General features: G+C 41.7%; 1 protein-coding gene and 1 long non-coding RNA gene across 4 annotated transcripts in view; one reads left to right on the top strand and one right to left on the bottom strand.

Annotated features, from left to right (window-relative positions):
- Nucleotides 1-17,842, bottom strand: part of SYNJ2 (synaptojanin 2) — a 62,619-nt gene extending 44,777 nt beyond the window's left edge. The window contains exons 1-3 of one of the 2 annotated variants that reach the window (XM_084515787.1): nucleotides 17,530-17,842; nucleotides 9,685-9,771; nucleotides 1,144-1,414 (exon numbers count right to left, since the gene is read on the bottom strand). In XM_084515787.1, the coding sequence (XP_084371913.1) occupies nucleotides 1,144-1,414; nucleotides 9,685-9,771; nucleotides 17,530-17,650 (479 nt within the window). In that variant the 5' untranslated portion in view covers nucleotides 17,651-17,842. The remainder of the gene's footprint in view (nucleotides 1-1,143; nucleotides 1,415-9,684; nucleotides 9,772-17,529) is intronic. The other variant, XM_084515788.1, reaches the window with a different exon arrangement.
- Nucleotides 17,843-20,139: 2,297 nt separating this feature from the next.
- On the top strand, nucleotides 20,140-26,732 carry LOC311435064. Of its 2 annotated transcripts, none has more exons than XR_014691897.1 (6): nucleotides 20,140-20,354; nucleotides 20,921-21,031; nucleotides 22,832-23,023; nucleotides 24,412-24,562; nucleotides 25,205-25,402; nucleotides 26,581-26,732. It is a non-coding gene; the product is annotated as an uncharacterized lncRNA (long non-coding RNA). The 2 variants fall into 2 exon arrangements; XR_014691898.1 differs by having other exon boundaries at nucleotides 25,202-25,402.
- The last annotated feature ends 69 nt before the right edge of the window (nucleotides 26,733-26,801 follow it).

Genomic DNA, 26,801 nt, shown 5'->3' with positions numbered 1-26,801 from the left:
AAGAGAAGTTCAAATACTTATCTTCCGAGATGAAACATTTCAAAAGATTGGACAGGTAAGAGAGTTATTTTTTTGTTAAGAGATGTCACCTTAGGAGATTCTACACTGGAACACCGCTCAAGTTTTATTTATCTCCCTTCTGAGTGAAACTCAAAACTCTGTATCTTACCACTTGTAAGAGAAAGGTAGAAAGACTATTTAACCTGACTGAACTGCCCCTCTCATGTTTATTTATCACCTGTTATGAACTTTTTGGACAATTTAACATTCACCTACTTTAGGCCACAAGACATATCACACATTCTAGCAGTACACCCACATTAAACTTGGGCAGCTATTTCCCACCTACACCACCATACAGCCCTCCTTTGTTTCCAGTACAGCTGTTTCCAGCGTACCTTTTTGTTTAAAATAAACAAACAAATCTGCCAGAACTTGTAAAGCAAACAAACTGAATTACTTTAATGGGGAACCCACCTAATAGAGACAAAACCCAGCAGTTGTGTTTTCTTTTCCACTTAAATAATATTTACAAGAAATACTTTTCCTTTGCTTTGTAAGCACAAGAAAGTAAGAATTGCAAAGCAGTGGATCACTGGAGTTTCCTTCTGTGCAACATATGTTTACACTGAGCTGCTAACATATTAATATTGATGCTTTCAACACAAAACTAGGGCACATTATTGAGAGATTGAAACGCAGACTTTAAACTCACACTCTTTTAAAAAATAAAAAATATACGTATATGTCTACAGATGATGTGATTATGAACGGTTCAAGTGCAGGTTACTGTTACTTTAAAAGGTAACCTTTAAAGCAAATTATTACCACAAGGGAAACTATTCACAACACATAGAGAAACATTTCTGCACTGTGAACAAGAAACCTTGTGCTTTCTTCTTAAACACACACACACACAAAAATCCAGTTATAAGAAGTGCATTTCACTGTCAGATTAATTTTAGTTAAATAGAAGCTACCTTTTTGAATTCAGTAAGGCCACAGGCCCTGTAAAGTGACATGGCAATGAAATGGAAGGTGGCACACCTGGAATACACCTGGTCATTTCTCTCTGAGGATGTCTGACCAGTAACATACAGATGGGGCTGACAGAAGACTTTGGTACAAACATGCAGTACTAACCAGAAGAAGGAGTTACCAGATTCATAGTGGTTATCACCCTGCTTCTGAGCTCGCACAGTCAGGTCAAAGTTTGAGCCTGCATTAGGCCAGGAGAAATAGAACATCCCAGAGTTCAGTATTTTCTTCAAGGCAGTGACGCGCTCCTCTTCCTTTGTTTCTTCCTGGAGAGGACAGAAATCTGTTGCAGTAATTTTGTAAACTTCAGCGTCCAGGATTTTTCCCACCGACGTACAGCCTGTCACCAGGACCAGAAAGTGCAGCCGAGCGTTACCTAGAAGGCGATAGTTACAGAAGGGTTACAGGAGGACACAGGCTTTGTCATTTCCAATCAGTCCTGCCATATGTAATGCTGACAGGGCTCCAGCAGAGGACAGTATCTCTGCTTCAGGAAAAAGAATACAGAATACAAACCACAAGCACATCACCAGTGCTCATTGACATTTCTGAGTTCCTTTTGACTGCAGGTAAGTGAGAAAATTTGCATAATGATCCACATATTTTCACATTTCTATCCTTTGCTCTATTAGAGTGCATTTTTCCCCACTTCAGGTGAGCTCTGTATTGGATCACTACTCAAAATCAGATTTCACCCCCTGGAGAACGTACAGTTTTCACTGGATTTGATTCAAGGAAAAGACAAGAACTCTGATCAATTATGAGATAAATTGTGAACCTCCCTATGTATCTTTCAACTGACTTCTGAATTTTACAAATATAAAGCACTCAACTTTCTTCCTGGTTTCCTCTTAAACCAGCTGTGTTCAGCCACTCAAAAAGTTTCAGTATTATCAGTTCTTGAGATTTTACTTTTTTGTGTCACAAAGCAGAGTGTATGCAATTAGCCGACAACCTCAAGCATCATTAGAAACAATTCTAGCTCTCGCCGTTGTGAAGGAAAGCATGAAATCACGAAGCAGCTGAACTCCAGAGCCCCAGAACTAAAAGACAAATTTTGGAGCTTGAGAACACCACCACCACCAGATTTCTAGTACACGGAGGGATTTCAACCTCTGTTCTTTCTCCCTGAAATGATACAGTAATTGAGAAGCAGCAGAACGATTGTTCTTACAACACTAGTTTTACTTGGAAGAAGCTATTTGATTCCTCCCCCAATCTCCCCGTGGCAAGGGGGCTGGAATTAGATGATTGTTCAGGTCCCTTCCAACCCAAACCATTCTGTGATACACTTGAACTGGTCTTGTACAGACACAATGCCATTGTAGGCACTCCAGTTAGTAAGAAAAGGTAGGAGTGAGCCACGATTTATTGCTTTGCCAAAGCAGAAACAAGGTCTGACCTGCCAATAGCCTGTCACCGTGCCCTAAGGGCACGCTTTGTAGGACTGCTTTTCAACACTCCACGGTGGAAAAAGTCCAAAAGCACAGAGCAGCTCTCACGCAACAACTAGTTTGTTCCTGAAACATCAGCAGGGGAGCCCTTGCTTCCAGATCGCAGGTGGGCTACCGAAACTGAAGTCGGGGTGGTTTTCGGCAGGGCCAGAATATTTGTGTAGGCACACGGGGCTGGACGGCAGGACAGGGTGGGAGGTTAGACCTTATTCATTCTGTTCTGCTGACTTCGGTTTTTCATAAAGCTCAGTGTAGGTGGTGTTTATCAAAAAGCTTTGTTCACCACATTTCTTTCTGTAACAAGGGGTTGCTGTGCTCTCCTTGGCTTCAGCGACCTGTTCTAGAGGATTCAGAAGAGAGGGAGTGGGAAAGTCAACATTAAAATAGCCAGTAAATACTAAAACTTAGTACTGGTGGGCTCATTATCTGTGGTTCTGTCCTTCAAGGAGCTTGTAGCCAGAAGGAAATAACTGGGTCTAAACAAAGCAATTCCTTAGTTTAGGAAGGCAGTGTAGGAAAAAAGCACAGCATGAGGGAAAAGATGAGCAAGTCTATACGTAGATTTGATATCGCCTTACCTAGAAGCTTGCTAATCCCTGGCAGAGACTCCAGACTCTTTTCACTACCTCCTCCACTTATTTACTCACCCTCAGAAAGGGAGTCACATTTACGCACGCAGAGGTCCAGCATCTCTCCTCCCCCAAACCACTAGCTACTGAGCTCAAAAAGAGAAATCACAGCTAAGGAGCTGCCGCTTTGTCCCCGATGTGTGAGGAAACCGGCAGCTTTCTGAGGCTGTGAAAGTCGTTCCTGCCACCCTGCAGTAGCCCCTCACATCCACAGAGTAACTCCACCTGCAGGACTTGGAAAGCAGTAGCAAATCATGGAGAAGCCTTCATCCTTCACCTACTTTTCATGACACCTTAGAACAGCGACGGGCTGGCAAAGGAGCGCAGTGTTATGCCTCACACTTACAACCTAGAACACTAAAATAAAATGGGGTAAAAAGGACAAAGGGAGAAAAAGTTGAAGAAAATGAGCCAAATGGATTTAAGCTACAACAAAGCTAGCCTGCTCTGTCCTCTTTGACTGCTCTGTGAGCTGAGGTGGTGTTCAGATCATTTCAACCCCTTTGATTTGCTTAAACCACTCCGGATATGCTTATACGACAGCCAGAATGCAAAAACCCTACAACATCACAGCCCCAGCCTAACACAAATGTCTCTGACAGCCTCAGAAGAGCCCCAAGCCCCCTCCCCTGATACCACCTTCATCCCAGCGTCCCTGGGAATCAGCTGAGGTGCCCCCTGCACTGTCCGGGTGAGGAAGGGCCTCACATGCTGGGCATGCTGCCCTTGGCATAGGGAGCATCCTCATCCCAACATCCTACTGATGGTGCTCAAACCTGTGTCCTGCCCCTTCTTCAGTCACTCCTTAGATGTAGCCAAGGGGCCCTGAGCCGAGACGGGGCTCTGGTCAACCTTCCACATTTCCAAAGCATAACAGGGCAAAATCAATGCTACCAAAACACTATTCAGCTATCCACCTTCTAACCATGTCTCCATTAAACCCTAAGAAATTCCTTATCACTAAGCTATGCAGCCGTACACAGCAAAATACTGCTTTCCTCTGTGCTGCCTTCCTTGCCAGCACCTCAGTTTACACATGGGGGTCTCTTCTTTCAATCCCCAAACTTCTTCTCACATTCTTGCCCCCCTGTTTCTCCCTTTGACCCAGGCTGCCAATGTTTTTAAATATCCTGCTAACCACATTGGACAAGTTTATGATGGAAATGATAACCAAGCTACAGCCATTCGTGGTTTCACTGAGGCATTTTCTCAGCTAGAAAATGCTGTTTCAAAGGAAAAACAGAAGTGTTACATATCCGAAGAGTACCTCGTATGGCAGAAACCTAACGTTACCAGGCAGAGGGCAAATGCATCTGCTTATTTGTTAGTCACCGAAAGTCTGATTATCATCGTGGATATACTAAAACAATCAAACAAACAAACCAATCCTTTTACATCTAAATTTAAACTTTAAAAAGTCACTGTGGTTTCTTTTCTGGTATGTAAACATCATCAGGCCATAGTATTTCCCGTTGAAAAATACCTACTTAACATGGAAACAGAAGTATCAACCACAACCCTACCTAAATGCGCTGAAATTTACAGGGGGAAATTGCTCCAGCCAGGACAGGTGCTGTTCCTGGTGTAAGTAACTTCTGTAAGAAGCAAAATAAAATTGATTTTCTAAGAATTGCACATGCTAAGTTCTTTGGTAATTGTTCATTCAATGGAGGGAAAATAACATTTTTAGCCGACAGGAATTTACTGAAAAATTCTTTTAGTTCCTACACAATTCAATTTTATTATTCAGTAAATCTCACAAAAGAATGCAAGAAATTGCATTCCTGGCTTCCTAAACCCTCCCCCACAAAAAATCTCCTGCTCTCAACACAATGTGAAATTTCCTACGGTATCAGGATTTGTGAGGCTACAGCATGAGAAAGAGAGGATTTTTTAAAAGAATTGGGTTTGCTGAGCTAACTCTGAAAATATCACAATTTTAATGAAATAAATAAAACCGAAATACCCAGACATTCCTTAAAGCTAGAAGGTATTTCCCCTTAAAACAGCCAAGACTGTTCCATTAATTCCTGCAGCCTTAACTTCTTCAAAACTGCAGCTCACTACCATTGCATTAAGAATATTACTGAAGTTTCCAGTGAAGCTGTTCTTATGCAAGTAGCACTTGAAGTCCCATACTAACACCAGTCACTACAAAAATACTTCCTACAGTCCAGTCAGATCCACCTGGCAGCAGCATTATGAAGCACATATGGGGCTACAACCTTTGCAAGGAGTTAAACAGCATGCAGGGTGTTTATGTTTGTTCTGTCCAAAACATCAATAGCTGAATGGATTTGTAAAAAAAGGGGGAGGGAAACCAAAGCTTCCTACTCTCAGGAGCTGCCTGCATATCTGGACCAGGAGACAGACGAAACTCCAGTCTTATTTCTTAAAACAGAAACCCACAACTGTTATCACAAAATAAGTAACTAAGGATACTGGGAGGAAATTTATGGTAATTTTTCCTTGATGTCAACGTGCCATACAGTAGCAGAAAGCATGCTGCATTCAGCTGACAGCTGCAAAGTGCACAATAAGTGGGACCAGCACTAAGGTCAATGAAAAGCATCCCAGAACACCTTTTTCCTGTGAAGTGCTCGAGGCTCCAGGTGTGGCTCCTACCCTTGACTTTGTACCAACAACCATATCAGCTGTGGACTCTTTACTGTGTCCTCACCTTAAAAATCAAATATCTTTTCTTTAAAAAATCAAAACAAAACACCACCTTTTACAATTTAATGTACAGTCCCACTTTTTATTAGCTTTCCTAAACTTTCACATAGATGAAAGTGATATTTAGGAACATAAGAATTGCAACAGAAGATCATAACTGCAGAAATGTCTCTCATTTCCTTGGGATACTATCTTGAATGTTTTAAAGAAATCTCTGAAAAATATCAGAGCAAGAAGTGAAGTGCTCCTTACTGCCCGTTCTTTCCATAGTAATACACCTATGAAAAAGCAAGAGCCACTGAAAGTGCTGAAGAAAAAAAAATGTTTAAAATTTATTTATGGATCAAATTTTGATCTCAGATATATGGATATAAATGTTCATGTATTGTGACCAAGCTCATTATTTTGCCCTGCTACAGCTACAAATCACCACTACCATCTGTAAAGAACCCTTTCAAAGAAATGTTAGAAACGTATTGTTCACAGCAATACGCACTGAATGCCCTTTCATTGGGTTACGCAAGGGAGGCAGAAAAGGGAGAATATTTGGCAGAGAAACAAGACGAAAATAACTTGTATGCTTTCTTCTTTTCTAAAAGCTCTTGTGAAGCCAACTGCCTTCATGGAAGTTCAGCAAGCCTGCCACAGGAAACGTGGTTCTGGTACGCCACACCTACACTAATGAGCTGCAGCTTCTGTATTTAACCTGTCTACATGACTCCAGCCAATTGTTTCCCCTGCAGTTGATGGGATGACTTCAGAGCTGCCCATTATGAGCTACAGTGAAAAGGCAATATCCAATTCTTATTTTGTCCTTTTTAACTGTGAATGTTTCACTCCACAGCCTTTTCCTTTTATAAATGAATCCACTCCAATTTTTATTCCTTCTCCCTTCCAACAGCCATGCCATTTCCTTATGTTCCCTCAGCATGTTCCGTTTCCACTGCATTTCATCGTCACTCCCCACATATCTCCGCTTCACTTTATAGTCCACTGAAAAACAGTTTTCAAAAGTATTTACGCCTCTCAGCTCCCTTCAAAATTTGCCACAGAGTGATGCAGAGGATCTGATTCTAAGCAACAGGCTGAAAATCTCTGAGGAAATCTATAGCAGAATCATAAAAAGAACCAAGATTTTCCAAACTACAGTTTTAGCCTCAAAAATGCTCTTTCTACCTCTCCTAACTAAAATTATATTTTAGGAAATGATCAAGAGGAATAGAAAACAGGTATTTAGTTGTCCTTTTCGCCTTTGAGAATTCTTCCCTTAGACCATCAAACACATTGTATACACAAAAGCAAGAGTATATACAGACAAGTTAATTCAGAGCACCTCCCCAAACACAGCAACTGTATTAAATAACGCAACCTACGCGGTGATGTTGTCAAAATACTGCTTTATATATGAACCCCTTCCTGACATCACAGCGTTTAAACCAAATGCTGCAAAGTCAGCTCTTAACACTTTGCTTAAAATGTATTTGCCACCGCAAGATCTTCTTTGGCAGCAAAACCTTGGCTGAGATACAGCTCCGAAACACTGTACAATTCATTCTGCTGCCATCCATCTCACAAAAGAAAGCAGAAGAACTTAGTGAGTCATGTTAACAGACAGAAGTACATAGAAGTGAATGTTATCACTGCTGGGAAACATTAACTTTGTGAGTCAGCTTCACATATTTCATCTACTTTCTCGTGAAAAGCATGATCTATTCTGGCAAGCATACAATGTGATTTATTTGGATTCCTAAGTAGCGATATTTACAGATTAATTGAAGTGCTCAGGGATATCTTTCATGTCTTGAAAACGTCTCCCCTTCTGCTCTACAAATATGCTCTTTTAATATCCCTGTGGAATGTACTTATACAAATATTTTCACTTAATTTAGTACTTATGATCTGCAGGTTTCCAGCTGTAAAAAGAAGACTAGTGATACTTCTGACCAAAGTGTATCTGCTAACTGATGGTCAGTGAAGAGCTGGCCAATTATGCCCTCGTTTGCATAGAATACATTACCTAAGAAAGCAAAAAGTTATATTACAAATATATATTTGGTAGCGTTAATCTTTTCTGTAAGCAACAGCTAAAGGGATGGCATATACTTACGAGCAAGATGGAAAAACTAACTGAGACTGTGAAAAAATTGGGCTACTTCTTTACTGGTCAAATAGCAGGCAGGCAATCATCTGTGCTTTTTTAAACATGTTCAGCAGCAGAAAATGTTTGCTTACCTTTGCTTACCATTACAGCATGACCCTCCTGACTTTTCACTCAGTCAAAATTAGGAGCTGACCTCCAGCAGTAAACTTTTTTTTATCCAATTACCAATACAATTTAAAAAAATCCTTTCCAAAGGAAGTCCTGTACCAGGACTTGTAATTTAACAGTAGGACAAGACAAAGGTACAGTGACAGAGCTCAGAGAAGAAAAAATTCACGCTTCACAGGCGCTGAAGTTAAGCAGGCGTTGTTCAAAAAGAATCAAGGACATGGCAACACAGAAATAGAAGGAGAAAAGAAGAAAAGATAAGGCTGAGTATATTCCATACCCCAACTGAAATAATTCATTCTAATATGGAGACTAAAACCAGAGATACTTAGTTCCCATCACGTACAAGAAACTACTCTCATTTGTAGCTTGAAGAGCTTGACTTCAATAGCTGCATTCCTTTGCTATTACAACAGGATTAATTAGACTCCTATGAGGAAAAACAGGTCCAAGTGCCAAGAAAAAACAAGCACAAATCCTCCATTTTTAATTGCATTAACAAATTGATATACATCTCCATAGAAATGCCTAATTAATTCCACAAGAAACAAAACAAACAAGAAGCCCACACTCATTTAAAAGACTAGACGGGCCTAGAGTTACGACACAGAAGTCCTTCAGACTGCAGCCACCTCTTCAGATCAATCTTGCATCATATTCCTTGAGCCATAAAATGGTAGGTGAGCTATAAAAAGATACACTTACATGTACTGGTCTAAATAAGCCAGTGCTTACAGCACCGTTGCCTTCGGCAGATTCCTTGATTAAGTACTAAGTTATATGAAAATCAATCTTGTCATTCCTCCAAGTCAAAATTAAGGTTTACTCTAAGACCATGAGATCAAGTCTTATACAGCTTTCCTTAATGAACGCAGAAAAAGTCTGAACTATACCGTGTTTTAATACCACTAACCTTTTATTTTAATGCATCCTTTTCATCACTGGATTTGATGTCTGCTGTGCAAGGTACTATTACCTTTGAATCAGTGACTGCAGTCCTGTGCCTAAAGCATGCTATTTCCATTAAAATTCCTGTAGGCTGTGTAATAGCAAATCCTTTGCTAAATCAAGATTCCCAAATTGTACAGAAAACTGAAGTAATGACAATAAATATTGCTTACTAGTTGAAGTTCAAGGACTGCTTCTGCAAGCCCTTTTCCATGTGAATTACACAATTAAAGGCAATTGGGCATTATAGCAAAGACTAAGAATCTGCAGTTTCAGATGGCAATGATTAATCACTGTTTAAATATGATCCTTCAAAAAAAAAGTGAGAAACCATGGTTTGCCTTGGACGATTGCAGTTAAAAAAAAAAAAAAAAGAGAAAAAGACAATTATCTTCAGGCAGTTAAGAACGTCAGACAAAACAAAAGCAAAAAAAAAATAATCCAAAAACGCTTAGACTATCACTTGGCAGTATGCTTTTGGCACGGCATAGAAAAAGAAGTAGATCTCTTCCAGACTACACATAACAAGCTGCAATTAGCTTTGAAATGTTAAGGAACTGGACATCTTTAGCCATTTGGTGCTACAGCATGCCAGCATTGTCTGGACATTTTTATAATGATTTATCTCTGATTCTGTGAAATAATCTTAGTCATACAGATGGTCACTTACCACATCTAAGCTGAAGCTCTCCTAAACAGCCATAAGCATCCATGAGTTTTTCATATTGTCCTTTAATTGCATCCTTTTCTTCTGGAGCTGCAATACAAAACAAAAGACAGCAAAGCTTAGTGTTCTGGTCCTTATCAAATCTTAAGATTGCTATAGTCTACATCAGTCCATCCCAGCTGATCTCAGTCAGAAAACAAAATTACTTAGGTAGGGTTAAAATGCTGTGAGAACACGGCATGTGTTGTTTCAATGTTTAAGAACATTAAAAAGCAATGGGACAGAAACGTATAGCCTCTCCTCCCACCAACCTAGAAAAAAGAAGGGCACGCACTACCTTTCCAGGACACATAATTATTAGTAATGCCCTAATTCTACAGTGGAGATGTTAGCAGATGCCACACCAGTTTCAGAATGTATAAAGAAATGTATAAACACATTTAAACTTCACACTGTTCAAAAACAAGAGCAACAACAACAACAACAAAAAAGTCTGGCCATAAGCTAAAATATAATACATCTTTTCCTGATGTACGAGATGGTTTCTGTTTCCAGATTCTCCAAGCCTAATTTCAAACAGAATCAGATTTTTTTATGCAAGATAATATAATTTGGTATAGGCAAATTGGATGTTGATTTTAAGAGGAACTAAACTTATATCTCAATCAAGTAAGAACTAACTGTTTAAAAATAAATAAATAAAATCAGAGGATCAAATGCCATTGTAAGATTTGTGTATTTCTGCAATAACTGACTTCAATGGGCATGAACTGAACACTTAGATTGACTGAGTATTAAGCCAGAACATGGCCCAAGCTTGTACACTGCTACTTAAGGCAAAAATAAAGTGCTTCCTGAACCAGTAAGCCTGCATTTTGTATATATTTCCTAATGAGGAGCAAATTTAGCCTCATGAATGGGTGAAACAAGACTGTGACCCTCAAACATCCGTTTACTTCTTGACTGCAAATAAACAGAAACATGGTTCTTTCGGAGGTTAGCTAACACTTTAAAATCTTGTGCTCCTTGCAAACTTCAGCAGTTAAAAAAATTTAAAACCCCCTGGACGATAAATGACAAGCTGAACTGCTCGCAATGGATGACAGTAAACAAAAAAGCAGACTTTTATTTACAAATATCAAGAGACAAGTAGCTCAGTGAGAAGCATGGAAAAGAAATAAGTATCTCATCTCTCTCTGACATTTTGAAGTGAAGGCAAGCACACTTCTACTTGCACAATTCCTGTGGAGTCCTTAGTAGAGGCAACCCCCAAAGGAAATGAAAACGCATTTGTCTCTGGTTTTGCATCTGTGTTGAATAAGGAAGAGTTGTTAATTCTTTTCTCAATTTTATTTTTGCCACCAGACTTTCACAATCTGTTTTGCTTCCTTACAAACACTGAGTGAATCACACAAACCCAGCAAAATGTTGATACCACACACGCCAGTGAAGTAAAACATAAGCAACAGGAAGCAAATAAAGGGATTTTTATTGTTTAATGTAAACCTCTGGACAGCAACAGTTCAAATATTCAGTAAGAGCATCTCTTAAGAGCTGAGACTCTGAAAGCTCACTTCAGACAAAACTTCTGCAAGGGCAGTTGAGATAGAGCGTCTCACCAAGAAATAAAAAAGATTGTCAGGCCTTCCTTATGTATTAAAAAAAAGGCAAAAAGAGGTTAAAAAAGTAATGTCCCTCTCTCTCTCTCTCTCTGTCATATTCAGTAACTAGAAAAAAAGCAACAAAAAGATACTGATATTTTTCTTAAATTTGTTCCCCTCTTTCAAACTCTATAGTTTGAAAGAAAAAAGAAAAAACATACACTAAATTCTTGCTCCAAACATTCCACTTTTAGGAAGAAATAGAGAATGACAGAAATAGTGAGAGATTTAGATCTCAGACTAATGCAGGACCTTGCAAACTTTCAGGCTCTGCACAACCTGAAAGCATTTAAGAGACATCTTGAAAGCACAACGATACTCTTCAAAATAAAATTACGAGTTGGAAAGCTGGCCATTAACATGCCTGGTAACCACAGGATCCAAAAGAACAGAATTTGTGGAAATAAGCAACACAGAAGTCATGCAGCTAATGGCAAGAAGCACCTGACACTGGCACGTACAGAAGCCACCGAAGTTTCCTTGGTCAAGGCAGCAGCATCACACGCACATCAGCTCTTGGCACGGCACTTCTCCAAGTGCACAGACAAACAAACAGCTGGGTTTTGCTGACAGCGGTACAGAAACAGGCTGTGTCCTGGACAGACCAGTTAAAGGAGGATTTACCAGCCCAGCAGCATCGGTCAGAGCATCAGTACCAGAGAAGCTGCCTGAAAGAGAGGAGCTGGCTCCCAATGCAAAGCTCTGGGCTCTGCTGGGCTCTCTTTCTGGCCACAATTTCTACCATATAGCAGATCCTGTTGTTTATTCTGGGGTTCATTTTGCTCCCTGAAACAATTTGGATTCAGAAACCAAAAAAGAGACAAAGAGATCTTCCCTCAACCACCTCCATGTGTCCCCTGGGGAGCAGCGCGCTCCTCAGGCCTCACCCAGCAAGCAGACAGCCCACAGCATGTTACTGTGCAGAGACCAAATTTTGTGTGGAAAAAAAAATACAATCTGTTACAGAAACTGAAGACTCCAGTCCCATTATACACCCAGGTGCTTCACAAACTCCTGAGATCACTTTGATCACTGCCCTTCTGCTTGGGCCAGGGCCCAGGCCTCGTGCAGCAGGGGTCAGGCACGGTGCCCCCTGGCACGACCTCCAAAATGGCCCCTCGAGGCCTGGGGGACTCGTTCCTCCCTCGTGCCCCCCAACTCAGCCCCATCTCACTGCATGTCCTCATGGTGGGCAGGTCAGAGCACAGTGCCTTCCCTCCAAGTGCTGGGGAGCCCTAGGTGGATCCACATGTATCCCAGCCCATCTTCGTCTTTTTGGAGGGAGGAGGAGGGAGAATCCCCAACAACCAGTATAAAAAGTGATACACTGACAGGATGACCAAAGCCTGACTTTAAAGGACATTACACGTGGCTTGAGCCAATTTCATAGTTTATTACTAAAAAGAACTATTTTAAAATCTTTAAAATTTCTAAAAGAAATCTCAAGTTTCACCAAAACCTAGCCGTACACATCTCCTAGACCATTTGCAAGCAATGCTACGACAATAGAGACAGCAACAGAAAGTGAATGACTAGAAACAGAACAACGCTAACCTATGTGCTATTGCCTTCACTGAACAAAGAGCAGAGTTCAGGGGAAAAAATACTACAGGATTGTTGACACACAGGGACAATATAAAACATATTGGACGAGGCTGAACAATATTGTAAATACAGCCTTAGTGACAACATTTGACAGCTGGGTATGTCCCAAGACAAAGCTCTTTTCTAATCAGTAACAAAAAAAATATTTATGTGTTCTTCTGTTGAAGTTTCCATTGTCAGAGTTTTCATTCTGTAACAGCTTTCATAAAAGCCCTGAAATGCAGAGACAACGAGTGCCGTCTGCTTAAAAACCTGGGATGAGTAATGGAGGTCTAACTACGTTCTACTCACAGGTAAAATCCTTCCTTTTTCAAACAAAAAAAGACGGAAATATATATATATATATATGTATATATTGTTAATGGAATTGGGTGCTACAGAAGTTATTGTAAGTAGACATCTTCATGGTGAATTTCAAGCTGAGTTTTCCAAATACACGGTGCATTTGTTTATTGCTTAATAATGGCTTCAGGTACTACAGAGTACACCTGGTAATTACCAAACTTTGCTAAAAGCTTCCCACTAACACTTTTTAGCAATCTTTCCTTCCACTAAACATATAATTGAGAATCCACCCTTCTGCACTAATTACAACCGTGTTGTGTGTTCATAACAGTGTTAGAGAAATGCATGCTGCGTGCATTCCTCAAGCGCTTTTTTAATGTTAATTATTTAAAATCTCCTGATGTAAATTATATATAAGGTTAGCATCTTAGGTGAAATTACTAACTTGCAAAACAAAAGGTGAACAATAATTCAATAAAAACAAGTTATAATAATCTCAGCTGAAAGTGACCTTTTTCCAAGCGTAAAATGTTTCAGAGCCAAAGGAAAACACCACGAGAAGACAGATACCTGTCTTAGAAGACAGATACCTGAGATACACTGCTATACAAGTGTAACTTCCTGCTCAGACGAGCTGCAAATTTGATTTAATGGCTAGCAGGAACTGGCTGGGCATATGCAGTTTCCTTTATCCAACCCTTCCTTAGGGCTGATCCCCCAGGCTTCAGCAGGTGCCACCAGACGCCCAGGAAGCTCCACGACTGCAGGAAGGGGGCAGAGAGGTACCACCAGTCCAAGCCTAACATTAAGGACAGACACAGGAACACCTACAACTTCCAGGTAAAACCACAGAAAGAGCTCTTTAATAAAAAAAAAGCCTGGGACTGGTTTACAGATGCCGTCTCTCCCTTTTTTCTTTAGCTTGACTCTGGGAATATTTAGACACCTGCTTAGCCGTAGGTACAGCCATGCATACATGCTCTGAAGTGTTTCTAAGTATTTGTAGAGTCCAATTGGATTGACGTGACAAGGTTATCAAGGAGCTTGTTTCCTTTATTTGTGCTTCTTTCAGCATTTTGGTGACAGAGGTGTGATTTTTTATGAGAAGGAATAAATACATAATCAAACAAATTTTTTACACAAAAACACTTAAGTAAAAATTGTTACTATGTCCAGTACCGTAACGTAGAAATACATCCCACGTCTGGTGTTACATGAGTTCATATCATTAACTTGCTTCCAGCTCCTGTTTTCTGTCATCCTCAGACAAACCCAAAGCACTTTGTTGTATTTTCATTTACGTTCATAATCTTTCACTGCTAAAGCCTTCCCATCCACATCCAGACCAAGCTAGGTAGGCATTTTGCAAGTCAGGCTAGATTATGTAATAGCATACATATCAAGCAATACAGGGTTGGGAAGAAGTCTGTGGGCAGAGTTACAGTTTAGAGAATCTGGATATTCAAAATGTTAAGCAATATATTTACCATATATATTTCCTAGAAAGTGTATTTTTTGTCTGCTTGAAAACATTGCAAAGAAATCAAAAAAGTGGCATTTTGGAAAGCTCAGCTCACCAGCTTTCTATATTAGATTGAAAATACTCTTTCTAGTAAGGGATTATGTTTTCATACCTGTATGTGAGTATATTTATTCACAGCCAAAGAAGAAAGGACTTAGAAAAATAAAAATAAAAATAAAAATAAAAATAAAAATAAAAATAAAAATAAAAATAAAAATAAAAATACCAGGTTTGTACTGGCCACTCCTGGGGTCTGCAGGCAGTCAGGAACATAGAGATAAGCCCCTAAGTCATGTCCCTAGAACCTGACCATGTGGTTCCTGTTGTACATCACATATATTAACGCAGAAACATTGACAGTGTAATAAAGAAAGGCAAGGCTTCTGTCAAGTAGATTATTTCTACTACAAGATTTGTAGGAATCTACAAACAGGAAAAGTTTTGAACATCACTAAACCACAGAAAAAATATATGATTTTTTTTAAAGAAAAAAAAGTATTTTTTTCTTTTTAAAAATTGTAGTAAGTTTTAGAAACACAAATATAATAAGGAGACTAGTTGCATAAATATCCTGGCATAAGAGTAAAATGAGTCACGCTGTAGGGCTCACTATTTTTGGTAGCACACAGAAATATATTCACAATATGTTTGCACAAGTATTAACGTTTGATTTCAAAAACCCCGCTCAGTGACATATTTGTACATATCATTACAAAGCTAAAACTAACTGTAAACACTGACCGTACACACAGCACAGAAACGGCTTTCTGTGCAATAATGGTCCGTAGGTAAATACCTGCCACTTCCTGGTTTTGCGTCCCTGCCCCGCAAGGCCATGCCCTGATTTCCCCCCGCACTAGCAGGGAACCACACAGCTCTACCTGCAACTGAGGCCGCGGGAGAGGCACGGGGCTGTTGATTTCATTTCACCTGCTACGATAAAGTTAAATAACTATATTTTCAGCACTATGGCTTTAGTATAGAGTTCAGTTCATCTATGAAGTGTTAAAACTGTAATATGTTGAAAGTAGCACAGCATTTTGTACCTGTATTCCCCCTTGTGTAAGCAAAAAGCTTCTAAATCAACGGCAATTTTTCCTCAATCTTCACAACTGTAAATTTCTTCTGTAACAGGAGCTACTCACTGATGTTCTACTTCAGCGAATTCCTGGAAGATTTGTTTACGCTGTCACCCATCCTTCTGGACAGGACTGAAGCCTTAGGGTTTCAAAATAAAGCCTCTTGCAAAATCTACTTTTAAATTCAAAACAGCAAGTTTTACCCTACAGTGTCATCATGAGAAGAGGAAGGGAAAAATACCTACTGTCCTTAAAAATACTGTTTCACTGAAAATTTTGTGGCCATCATATTGCATCACTATTCAGAAATGTTAATCTTCTGCTGAGGTGTTTTACGGCCAGTAACAACCCAAAGCCAGTCAAAACAGAATTTGTGTTGTTTCTGTTGTCACCCTGGCTGCGGAGTTTCCTCTTTGCAATTCTTGTAAATTTACCATCACAATACCTACTGCCGGTTTTCCCTCCTTTTCTGGTCCTTTGCTTCATAAAGAGAAGAAATGAATTAAACAGGCTCAACTGGACAAACTAGCTCTTCCTACAGTACAAGAACAAACCAAGGCAGGAAGAGAAACCAGATGAATTAAAATAACAAAGCTATTAACATGGAGTAGGCTGGATGTCAAGGCATAAATGATTACAGTTATCTCAAGAGGTGACATTGGACTTTCAAAAGGCAGGAGAAACAAGCTTTTACACTAGCCACCACACAGACCATTACTTCAAAATTCAGGTACCAAATTCTCAGGTATCAATTCTCCAATCACTTCTACCTATGGCTATTTAGATGGAGGATAGCAACAGTGGGAAAGAAACATCTATTTCAAGTTGGTGATTCCTTAAATTAGTAAGATTACAAATAATCTTCCCAACTACTGGTCATTCAAATGGCTTGGTGGTTGCTAGATGAAGGCTGGTCTGTCATTATTGTGTCATTATTCATGCACATTGGCTTTAGACGGTGGAATTGCTTTGGATTTATATCAGAATAACAAAAGATCAAAATTCATTGCTGTCAATGGAGAGTTTTAATATCAACACTTTTTTGGACCAGGGAAAGTGGGTAAAATGCTGGTCAGTACTACCAGAACTGTAACTTTGACAGTTCATTTAAAACTTGGAGAGCAAAACATATAGAAAAATGTAACATTTTTCTGCACATTAATGTCCACCGCTACCAATGAATCTAACAAGAAACTGAACCCCCAACGTATCACACAGCATAGCATTCCCATAGCAATTAAAAACATGCAGGCTGTGACAATAACAACATCTTTATCAGGACAGGTCAAAAGATTGGCACTCCTGGAGCTTGTTCTGACGCAAATATTTGGCTTCCCACAGACCCTGCTGGCTCTCCCCGCTGATATAACCCCTAACAGCTGGAAATGGGGCATTTTGGCCTGGGTGTCCTGCCACACACAGCCTGCCGTGGACGATCTGATTCAGCTTCCTCATGCCCCGTAGCTCTCCTGCACCAAGCACAACGTACGGACAGTTTTTTTACCAAAAAAAAAAAAAAAAACAGCGTTTGAGCCTCACCCCTTTCCTTGGGGGCGCCTGCCCACAGCCCCACAGCCCCCCTCCGCACCACGACGGCAGGCGCAGGTAAGCGCTGCGTGCCAAACCAGGCGCAACCGCGACACCTTCCCCTTTATTTTTCGTTTTATTTTTATTTTTCTGTTTTGTTCGCACTTACTGAGCGCCGCCACGGTGCCGGCCTCCAGCAACAGGCAGTCCCGGCGGCTGCGCGCCTCCAGCAGGGCGCTCGGCCCCGGCTCCTGCTTCCAGAGCAGCCGCAGCCCTTTGCTCAGCGCCATGGGGGCTCGGCACACGGCGGAGAGCTGCCGCTCCCGGGATCGCCCTTCCTTCCCCTCCCCACCCACGGTCCCTCGGAAACTTTCGACAGTCAACTTTGTCCCTCCGGCTGCCGGCAGCTCCTCCTCCTCCCCCCCGGGGACAGGTAGGAGCCGCCGGGGCGGGGAGGACGAGCCGGGCGGAGCGGAGCGGCCGGGCCTGCCCCGCCATGGCGCTGAGGCGCTCCCCGCCCGCCCGTCGCCTCAGAAACGCCCCCTGGCAGCAGGGCTCGGGGGGCCGCAAGGCGCCCTTGTCCCCTTCGGTGTGATTAACCATCAAAAACAGTGCCCCTTCGTGTAAAAATACTCAATTTTTTTTCGTTAGTTTCGCAGGATTCCTGTCACGAATCCACGCCGAGACCGCCGAGGATGAAGTTTGCAGGGCTCAGGGCTTGCGGAGTTCAGCCATGAGGAACAGACCGAGTAGGTTAGGCACACACACATGCAAGGACGTGCGGATGGGAGGCGATCCGATGTGCTTTCCATCAGAAAGAGTAATCCTGTCTATACACGGGTGAAACAAGCGTGGTGAGTGAGAGCACGCAGCTTGCCCCAAGTCTGGGGGTCTCTGAGGATGTAAGAGTGCAAATTAATCACACACAATTTTAAACAGAAGAGAGACGGCTTTTTTACAGCTGATTTATGGAAAAAACACACCGGGAATCTCTTTACATCTTTCCCTGTGAACCCTTTTCATAAAGTGCTTACTTTCGATGAAATACTGAAAGAATCGCCCAAATAACCAGAGCTGCCAAAGACAGCTGCATCATATGATTTTAAAAAGTTGCCCTGGATCATTCACTTCTGTGTTTAAAAATATCAACAAGTCTCTTTTGATGTTTCTTTTGCCCTTGAGGAATGATTCTTCATCATCCTCTAAACTCCATTATGAAAGCAAACCATCACTTTGAGGGCACTGGTGTGTCACTCTTGCCCATGTTTGTAATTCATTTGCAGTTTTTGTCAGTAGTGCTTTTTGCAGCAACTCACGAGAACACATCATTCTCCTAGTTAAGTTAATTTTCTTCACAGAGGCATGTAGAATGCTGTGTTTGGGATTTTTTATGAAGTTGGTGATGATAACATATGAAAACATACAGATGTTTTTGGTTGTTGTAGAGCACTGATTGCACAGTCAAGGATCTTTTCAGCTTCTCATGCTGCCCTGCCAGCGAGGAGGCTGGGAGTGCACAAAGAGTTTGCTGGAAGGATACACAAGAGGGACAGGGAACCCAGAATAACCAGAGGGATGTCCCACACCATGTGGTGTCATGTTCAACAATAAAAGCTGGGGTAAAGAAGGGGGTGAACATTCAGAGTGATGGTATTTGTCTTCCCAAGAAACCATGACGTGATGGTTTCCTGGAGAACTGAACACCTGCCTGTCAATGGAAAGGAGCAAATGAATGCCTTGTTTTTCTTTGCTTGTACACCACAGCTTTTGCTTTACCTAGTGAACTGTCTTTATCTCAACCCACAAGTTCTCACACTTTGTACCTTTCACATTCAAGAGAATGAGAAAGGTGGGAGACCACATCCCAGCTGGGGAGAGAGAGAGCAGCTGGGTGGTGCTTAGCTGCCTGCTGCGGTTAAACCACAACAACACATAATTAAGGATTATTAATAAAAAAGCATACTGTCAGAGTTGTTGAACAAAATACTAGAAGTGAAAGAACTGGTGCACCTTGGATAATACTGTTTTCAGTACCTCAATTGTATGTGAGGAAATGAAGATGTGAGAGGAAAACTCAGATGACGGTGGAAAAATGGACCCCCTTAGCAGCATGAGTGACAAAGCTCATTAACAGAATCCTTTTTAACCTGCTATGATCAGACCTTTTTGGAGGGTTCTGGGTACAAACATCCAAAGTACAGAAAGATGTGTTTTTAAAGGAGTGATGCCACAATTACTGAAAAAGCAGTAAGTCAGTTAATTAGGTATCTCACAGGTCAGTTGCCTTAGAAACATCACAGAATGGCTGAGGCTGGAAGGGACCTCTGGTGGCCACCTAATCCAACGCCCCTGTTGAAGCAGGGTCACCAAGAGCAGGTTGCCTAGAACCATGTCTTTTTTTTTTGAAGACCTCCAAGGACAGTGAGGGGCTTGATTGATATACAAAGGGGGCATGCAAAGGTTTTCTTTGCTGTGTTTTATGGCAGACAAAATCTTTTCATCTAACCAAACCAACCGTCATTCAACACAAAAATCCATATTTATGTGAAAATATTGAGATTAATGGCTCACCATTTAGCTGATGTTTGGAGCTGAGCTGTCTTTTGCCATGGAGCTTTTGTATGTGACTAACATAGAAACTGATTAATTCCTGAGCTGAGGAGTCCCCCAGGTGAAATCATTCTCTTTCCCAGAACAGCTGTTTTCACATGGGCCATAAACCTTTATCAACTCCTTGGCATTTTTTTCATTTCATCTTCCTTTCTTAGTGAACTTTTTCTTTCCTTTAATCATTTGCTCAGATAGTTTCATCACATCAGTTTCTTTGACCCTCTTCACATTCTCATCTTTTTTTTTTTTTTTTTTGAAATCACTTTTCTACCTCTGAGCATCCACACATATTTTGCATCATTATCTGTCTGAATGTTCTCATAGACGATTGCCTCTCAGTATTTACCTGATGTCTCTGCTGCCTCTAGCTGACAGAAGGAACAGGTCAGTGGGCTAACTCAGCTGTTCTGCATGCAGGGAAAAGCAGGAGTGTTTGCAGAGTGGATTATCTCTTGACAGCAGTAACACTCCTTTGCTTTCCTGTTTTCCTTCCAACTCCATTTGCAAGTCCTGTATATGCAGGAGAGGGAGGGAAATCCTTCTATCTATCTCCCTATCAGGCAGGGAGGAATTTTTAAGATCTCTTGTTTGCTGACCGCAGTTATGTGAAAGGCAATTCAAACAAAATTGCAGCACTGATATGTTAGAAGGCTAGCCTCTGTGGTAGGATAGTGTTCGGCTGATAAAGTTTGCTTCCTGTTAACTCACCTGTGGCAAAGTGTGTTGAATATAATATATTCACTGTATTTATACAGATTTTTAAGCCCAGTTCTTTGCTGTAATTAGAAATTCAGATGTTACCCCAGCTGCTATGGACAGCTGTGATTTCTGAACACTCCTATTTTCTTCTAAGTCATTACTCATTTCGCTCTTATTTTCAGTCCCTTCACCTCCCCAGCTCCTTGTTTACCTCTGAAACATGCTATGCATTTAATGACTTCCACTCCTAGGTCCTTATGGAAATGAATGTTTACGAGGCCTGGATAACCACCTTAATGACAAGGAGTGCCGCGTGCTGGTTAGCTGGTGGCTTTGAACATCGGTCCAGAGACACGGATCACGTACGTTGGTCAGAAGGGCACAGAAGGGGAACAGCAGAGGTGTTAAAAATCAGAGTGGGGCAGAACCAGGGAGAGCTGGCTGTGTTATGCCCAGCTTTCTGCTAGGGTGCCTGGAAGAGCCATGTGAGCTCCATATTTTAGGCTTTGGGGCACGGAACAGATGAATGTCCATGAACCCATTTGTCTTTATGAGCTATTGAGTGATCTATGCAAACAGGGGGACTCTTGTGCAAAAAATGCTGAAATACAGTAGAAATCAACAAAAATCAGTGTGGAAAAAGAAGCAATGGTAATTCTTTTTAAAGCTCTGAAACCAAATATCAGAGATTATTTGTGAGGGCATTTCCTGGAGATTTACAGCCACCTGACATGTGGTCACAAATGGCCTTAGTGGTCACAAATTCCTCAGGAAATGTGTGCGCCTGCAAGGTCATGGAAAATATTTTGGGTTTTGCCTTTTTCCGAGAAACTTGTGACTACACAGAGCAAAGAAGAAATAGGGGAAATATCTCAGCCTAGCCTTTCCTGCATGACATTGAAAACAATAAGTTAGCATTGCTAGTATGCAAAGCCTTTTATTGTTTTCACATTTTCTGGTTGATATTGGAGTGAGTTATTTGAAGCTGAATTTGCCACAGAGAAGAATTTGGAGGCTGAAGCGCTCCAGTGTTGCTCTGAATGTAGCTGTGGGTTTTTCTTGTCACCTCTTACGTTCCCAGTGAAATTGAGGGAAGAGGTTTCTATTCTCGTTGGTTACGCTTGTCTTGCCTGTGTAAAGAACTTTGTGTGCAAAGACATCTGGTACTTTGTTACAGAAACAGTTTGATGTGCTTTGAGCTAGGTCACTGTTTCTCAGCAAAGTCAACAACATCTCCTTTAAACTAACTCTGGGGAGTGTAGGAAGCACACGCGATAAATTAGCGTGCTTTATTTGTCTGTTTAGAAGCTGACAAGGAACATTTGACCTTGCCAGGAGCGTAAGAGGAGTGATGCAGAGAAACTTTCTGCACCTAAGACAGCAGCAGTATTTTCCACATGCCACTCATTTACAGCCTTTCCCAACGAGGATCCCTTACTCCTCGCCCCTGCAGTCTGTGATCCTTACAGCAGGAAAAAGAAACTTAATACTAATATTTTTGTATCGGTGTTACCCTTTAACCAATTATTTGGAAGGGAGAGGGGTGGGTTAATAAAGCAGACCTGCTCTTCCAGTTCAGCAGAGCACTTAAACATATGCCCAGCTTTAACTAGGTGAGTAGGCTACATCTCACAGCACCTTTCTTGGGTGAGACTCGCCAAGTGAGCAAACATCGTGGGTTCAGCTGCTGAAGGTGGTGGACTGGGAGCCAACTGGCTTTAGACTCAGCCTCCCCGGCCGCAGGCTGTCCTGGACGGGCAGAAGGCTGGGCTGCGAATTCAGGCTCTGAACTTGTACCAGCAGTGGCCGAGGGATGCTCTGGTGGAGTGCTGACCCTTTGTAAAGGCTGCTAATGAAAAAGCTGTGCGTGAAGTGTTGGTGGGAGGTCAGAGGAATTTCTCACCCCCTCTTTCACTTGCAGTTTCACTGTGTGCGCTAAGCCAGAGCTCTACCTAGCGCGGCAGGCGCTGCATTCGCACAGACCAGCCTTTTCCTAAGGCACTATTTTCAGTAACAGCAGCTGTTTTAAAGCTTAACGTTCTTCATCCCAAAACTATGTGCAGATGAGCAGCATTAGGCAGGCGGCATTTTTCAGGCGGTAATAGTGACCAGACACCCAGATAGAATTGTTCTTTCTTCCAGACTGACGTGCCTGTGATTAGTTGTAGGTACTCCTCTCTCATGTTCAAAGGACTAGGAAGCCACAAAGTTTTCCACAGCTTCTTGCCTAGACTTCTGGAACTCCTTATAGGAAAACCAAGATGCTTGGTAAAAGAGAAAGTTCGGATTTAAAGTGAACTACTCGATATCTACGCGGACAGAGATGTCACATGTAACTTGGCACTTTTTTTCTGGTGAGCAAAAGGTCTTTTTTTATCTTCTGACAAATTGTACACACTTCTGTTGAACGCGAACAGCGATAACGGATTTGTGATTACCCATATCAAGGTGTATAGTTGTGATAAGGCATAAGAGGCCCTCCTCTTGTCCGTCAGCCAACTATGAAGAAAATTTCAGAAAGATGCAATCGCAGACTGCCTGGTGTGGCATTTCTCTAGTATACGGCACATACTGGTGTTACGGAGTACAGGAGGAGACAAAATGCTGGCTGGCCCAATGCAGCAAAGTCATGCCTAAATTCAATCCTAAATAAGAATTGAGCTGTTCTATTCATTCTCCATATTTGTAAGAAGGAAGAGTAGAGATTTCCTGGTGGTTTAAAATCCGTGATTTTCACTGTCTGTTGAGGTGTTACAGCTAGCCAGACAAGCAGGTGAATACAAGGGTAGAAAAGGCACAGATACAACTAGAAGCTGACTATGATACAGAAGATTAATGTACATGTAAATAATTAAAAAGAGCAGAAAACAAGCTTGTATATTGTTTTTTTTAGACTAACCAAGTCATACCAAATTGGAAAAGTTGAGGAGAAAATAAAGCCAGTCAAGTCACAGCAGTGTTTCATATACGCAGGGATGATTTTCATGGCACAGTATATGATTTCTTGAGAAAATGTTAGCTTCTGCTCCCTTTCACCGAGATTCATGTGTAAATGAATAACGTTAACACAAGAATCTTCCATGAGTTGTTCCATTGGGCAATGCACAGGCTGCACATCAGAAAAGAGGAGTATAAAGAGCAGATGGGTCCTCCAATGAGGTACTTAAAAACAAGGGTTGGGAAGAGAGGGCAAGGGCAACGGAGCTTCCATGCTCAATATGTGATTCTAATTAGCGTTAATTTATTTAAAGCTTATTTGCAGTCTGCCCTCAGTGCAATTGGACATTTGAGGGAGCACATATTCGAAGAATTTCAATGTATAAGCATTAGCGGGAGTTGCTTGAACACTTGTGAGGATAATGGAGTACTTTAACTGCATTTATTTTCACTGCTTACTAGTTACATTTGTAGCATTTTCCAATAGGACAAAAAATTCAGATTTGCTCAAATATTTAGGAAAAAAAAGGGGTGGGGAGGGAGGAGAAGAGAATGGTCTGTTTGGAGAGCACCGCTTTTATGCGATCAAATCGTGACATCAGTAGGTTTTTAGAAGCTAAGCACTTACCTTGTGAGACATGGATTTGTACCAAGAGTGCAGGAGCTTGCTGCTTTCCAAAAGAATTAGTAACCCACTTCAGAGAACGCAAGGCAGAAAAGTGTACCGCTGTTATTTGACTCATACTTCCTCTTGTGTGGATGAATATATTATCAGCACTTTTACTTCTTCTGTGCTTTTCTTCAGAAAGGTCTCCGAGGTCTTTCTTTAAAACTCCTTTAACAGAGCATGTGGCAGCAGTGATCTGTGCCAGGAGCATGGCAGAACTCAACCGTACACAACAGTACCACCACCCTGCAACCACTGACAAAAGGAGCCTCCTATCTCTGTGATTAGGGTAATTTTTCCCAAATCTTACATATAATCCAGAAACCCAATTCTCATACCTAAGGTTGATGGGAAACATTCCTTACGTGCAAGGTTCAGGAGTTTTTTTGCTGCTTATTCCTTATAATACAGGATTTCTAGACAGTCCCTTTGATAATGGACCCGGATCTGGTTGTATACCAGATATTAGCCACACAGAAAAATGCCATGTATTCGGTCACCCTCGCAAAACAACCCAAACTGTCCTGCGCATGCAGAGTCTCTCTCCTATTATCACATTGTGTCAACATTTTTTTCCATTTTAGTTGTTTCCAGTACAACATACGTGGTGCTTTTAAGTTCAAGTTTAGCCTGTTCCTCTCATTTCATTCTATAAACAGATGCTGTGTGGTATTTATGCCTCATGATTTAGAGAGCCCTGCCCATTCATTTTCAGATTTGGGATGAGTTTCAGACCAGAGAGTTAGGGGAGCAAGAGGCAGTGTAGTAACACATTAATGTGAAGGAAGGAGAACATTTTCATTTACCTGAAAGACTAAGTTTTTTTTTTTTTTTTTTTTTTTTCCCCCAAAATATTTTCTGTAAATTTCTATAAGGCTTGTAAAAATGGCATTGGGCAATAAATCTCAAGTGTTCCTCTTCTTGTCAGCAGCTGTATGACAAACTGATTTAGACTGAGGAGTCTGAAGTGACAGTGAACGTGAACCACCTCAAACCAGCAACCTCAATGGGGTTCCTCAGTACAACACCAGCTGTAAACTGGAGAAGTGCTAGGCTGTGTAGGAGAAGGAGCAATCTGGATAAGGAGCCGAGATACTTCACAGCCCTGCAGTTTATTTGCATCTACATGGTGAGTGCAGAGTGAGTACCATTGCTTTTCCTCAAAGGGAAGGAGTTCTCCAGGAAGAGCTGCTGCTTCTGTCAGCACTGCTGTGAAGGGGGGCCTGGCTAAATAGCACGGTGCGTGTGAGTGAGGGGAACAGACCAGAAGAGAGAAGTGCTGAGGAAATACCATGGTTTAGAGTTATTTGAACCACTGTTTTGGTATTCTGTATTACTCCTAATGCACCAGTTAAATCCATGGACTGTGGTACAAGTGAGCAGAGAGGCTTTCATTTGGCTTGCTTGTCAGTATTTGTTTTTGACAATGTGAGCTGTTTGTTTAGGTGTGCCGTTCTGCTCCAGTAAAAAAGATTTTGCATTGCTTTTGTAGAAAGATTTGCTTGTACTTCTAACCCTTGCCGTGGCTGCTGTTAACATACAAAGCGTAAGGGGAGTCTGAGGTTGGCTAAGGACGATCCATTCCTACCCCAGAGTGCACAAGGCCTGGATTGCACTGTCTGTAGTCCTCCTGCAATCCCTGCTGGTGTGAGGACTGCTCACAGCACATGTGGCAGAAGTGTTTACCCCACATAGGTGGGTAGGCTAGTCTTGGGCTCCCTGACCCTGCTGATTAAAAGCTGCAGGAATTACAGCTAAACTTATTTCAAGGCTGTTATCCTGCTTTTACTCCAGGGAATGGGGCTTAGAAATTGCAGGGCAGAAGGGGGGTGAGAAACCATTGTTCCCTGAGATCTGCACTCTGTTCCCAGGTTAGTTGCTGGCTTTTGGTCCCAAAAAGCCAAAAAGTTCAGGACTTCCCAATACCCTGTGTGGGAAGGGGTGAGCACAGCACCTGGGCAGGCCAGAATAATCCCAGCAGCATGATTAGAGCAAGGGGGAGTGGAAAGGGGACTCGTGAGTGTGGCTGGAAAAGCTTCCCACTCCTTCCACTGCCATTACCCTTACTCTTTGTCACTAGTCCTCCCTTCTCCCTGCTTTGTGCTCTGCTGCTTTCTGTCCAGTTGCTCCTCTGGTCTTTACTTTCTGTTATTAGTGACACAGGGAGAGCAGCATCTTGGCCATCCCTGCGATTGCTGCCTGTGGTTTTTAAAAAGAACAACAGCTTTCATGTGCTTTTCTTTCAGAGTAGCTTTCTCTGCATATTTTGGTGGGAGTTCAGCTGAATTCTCTCTTTACTCCTTCCAGAAATTGGAAATAAACTTCGTCTGAGCCTGGAGATTTACTGCAAACGACACAGAAGGGCCAGGACTGGTGCAGAGCTTTTCCACATGGAAAGACTGAGGCAGATAGCTCATAGGGCGCCCGAATAAAAGCAGAGATGCTCTGTGAGCCTAAAATGCCTCCTAAATGAGAAGGTAACTAAAGCTTGGTTCAGTCCTGGCAGCTGCTGCTCAGAAGGCTGACCT

Source organism: Aythya ferina, assembly GCF_964211825.1.
Source record: "Aythya ferina genome assembly, chromosome: 3".
Lineage (NCBI taxonomy): Eukaryota > Metazoa > Chordata > Aves > Anseriformes > Anatidae > Aythya > Aythya ferina.
This window is presented reverse-complemented; position numbering and strand designations above follow the sequence as displayed.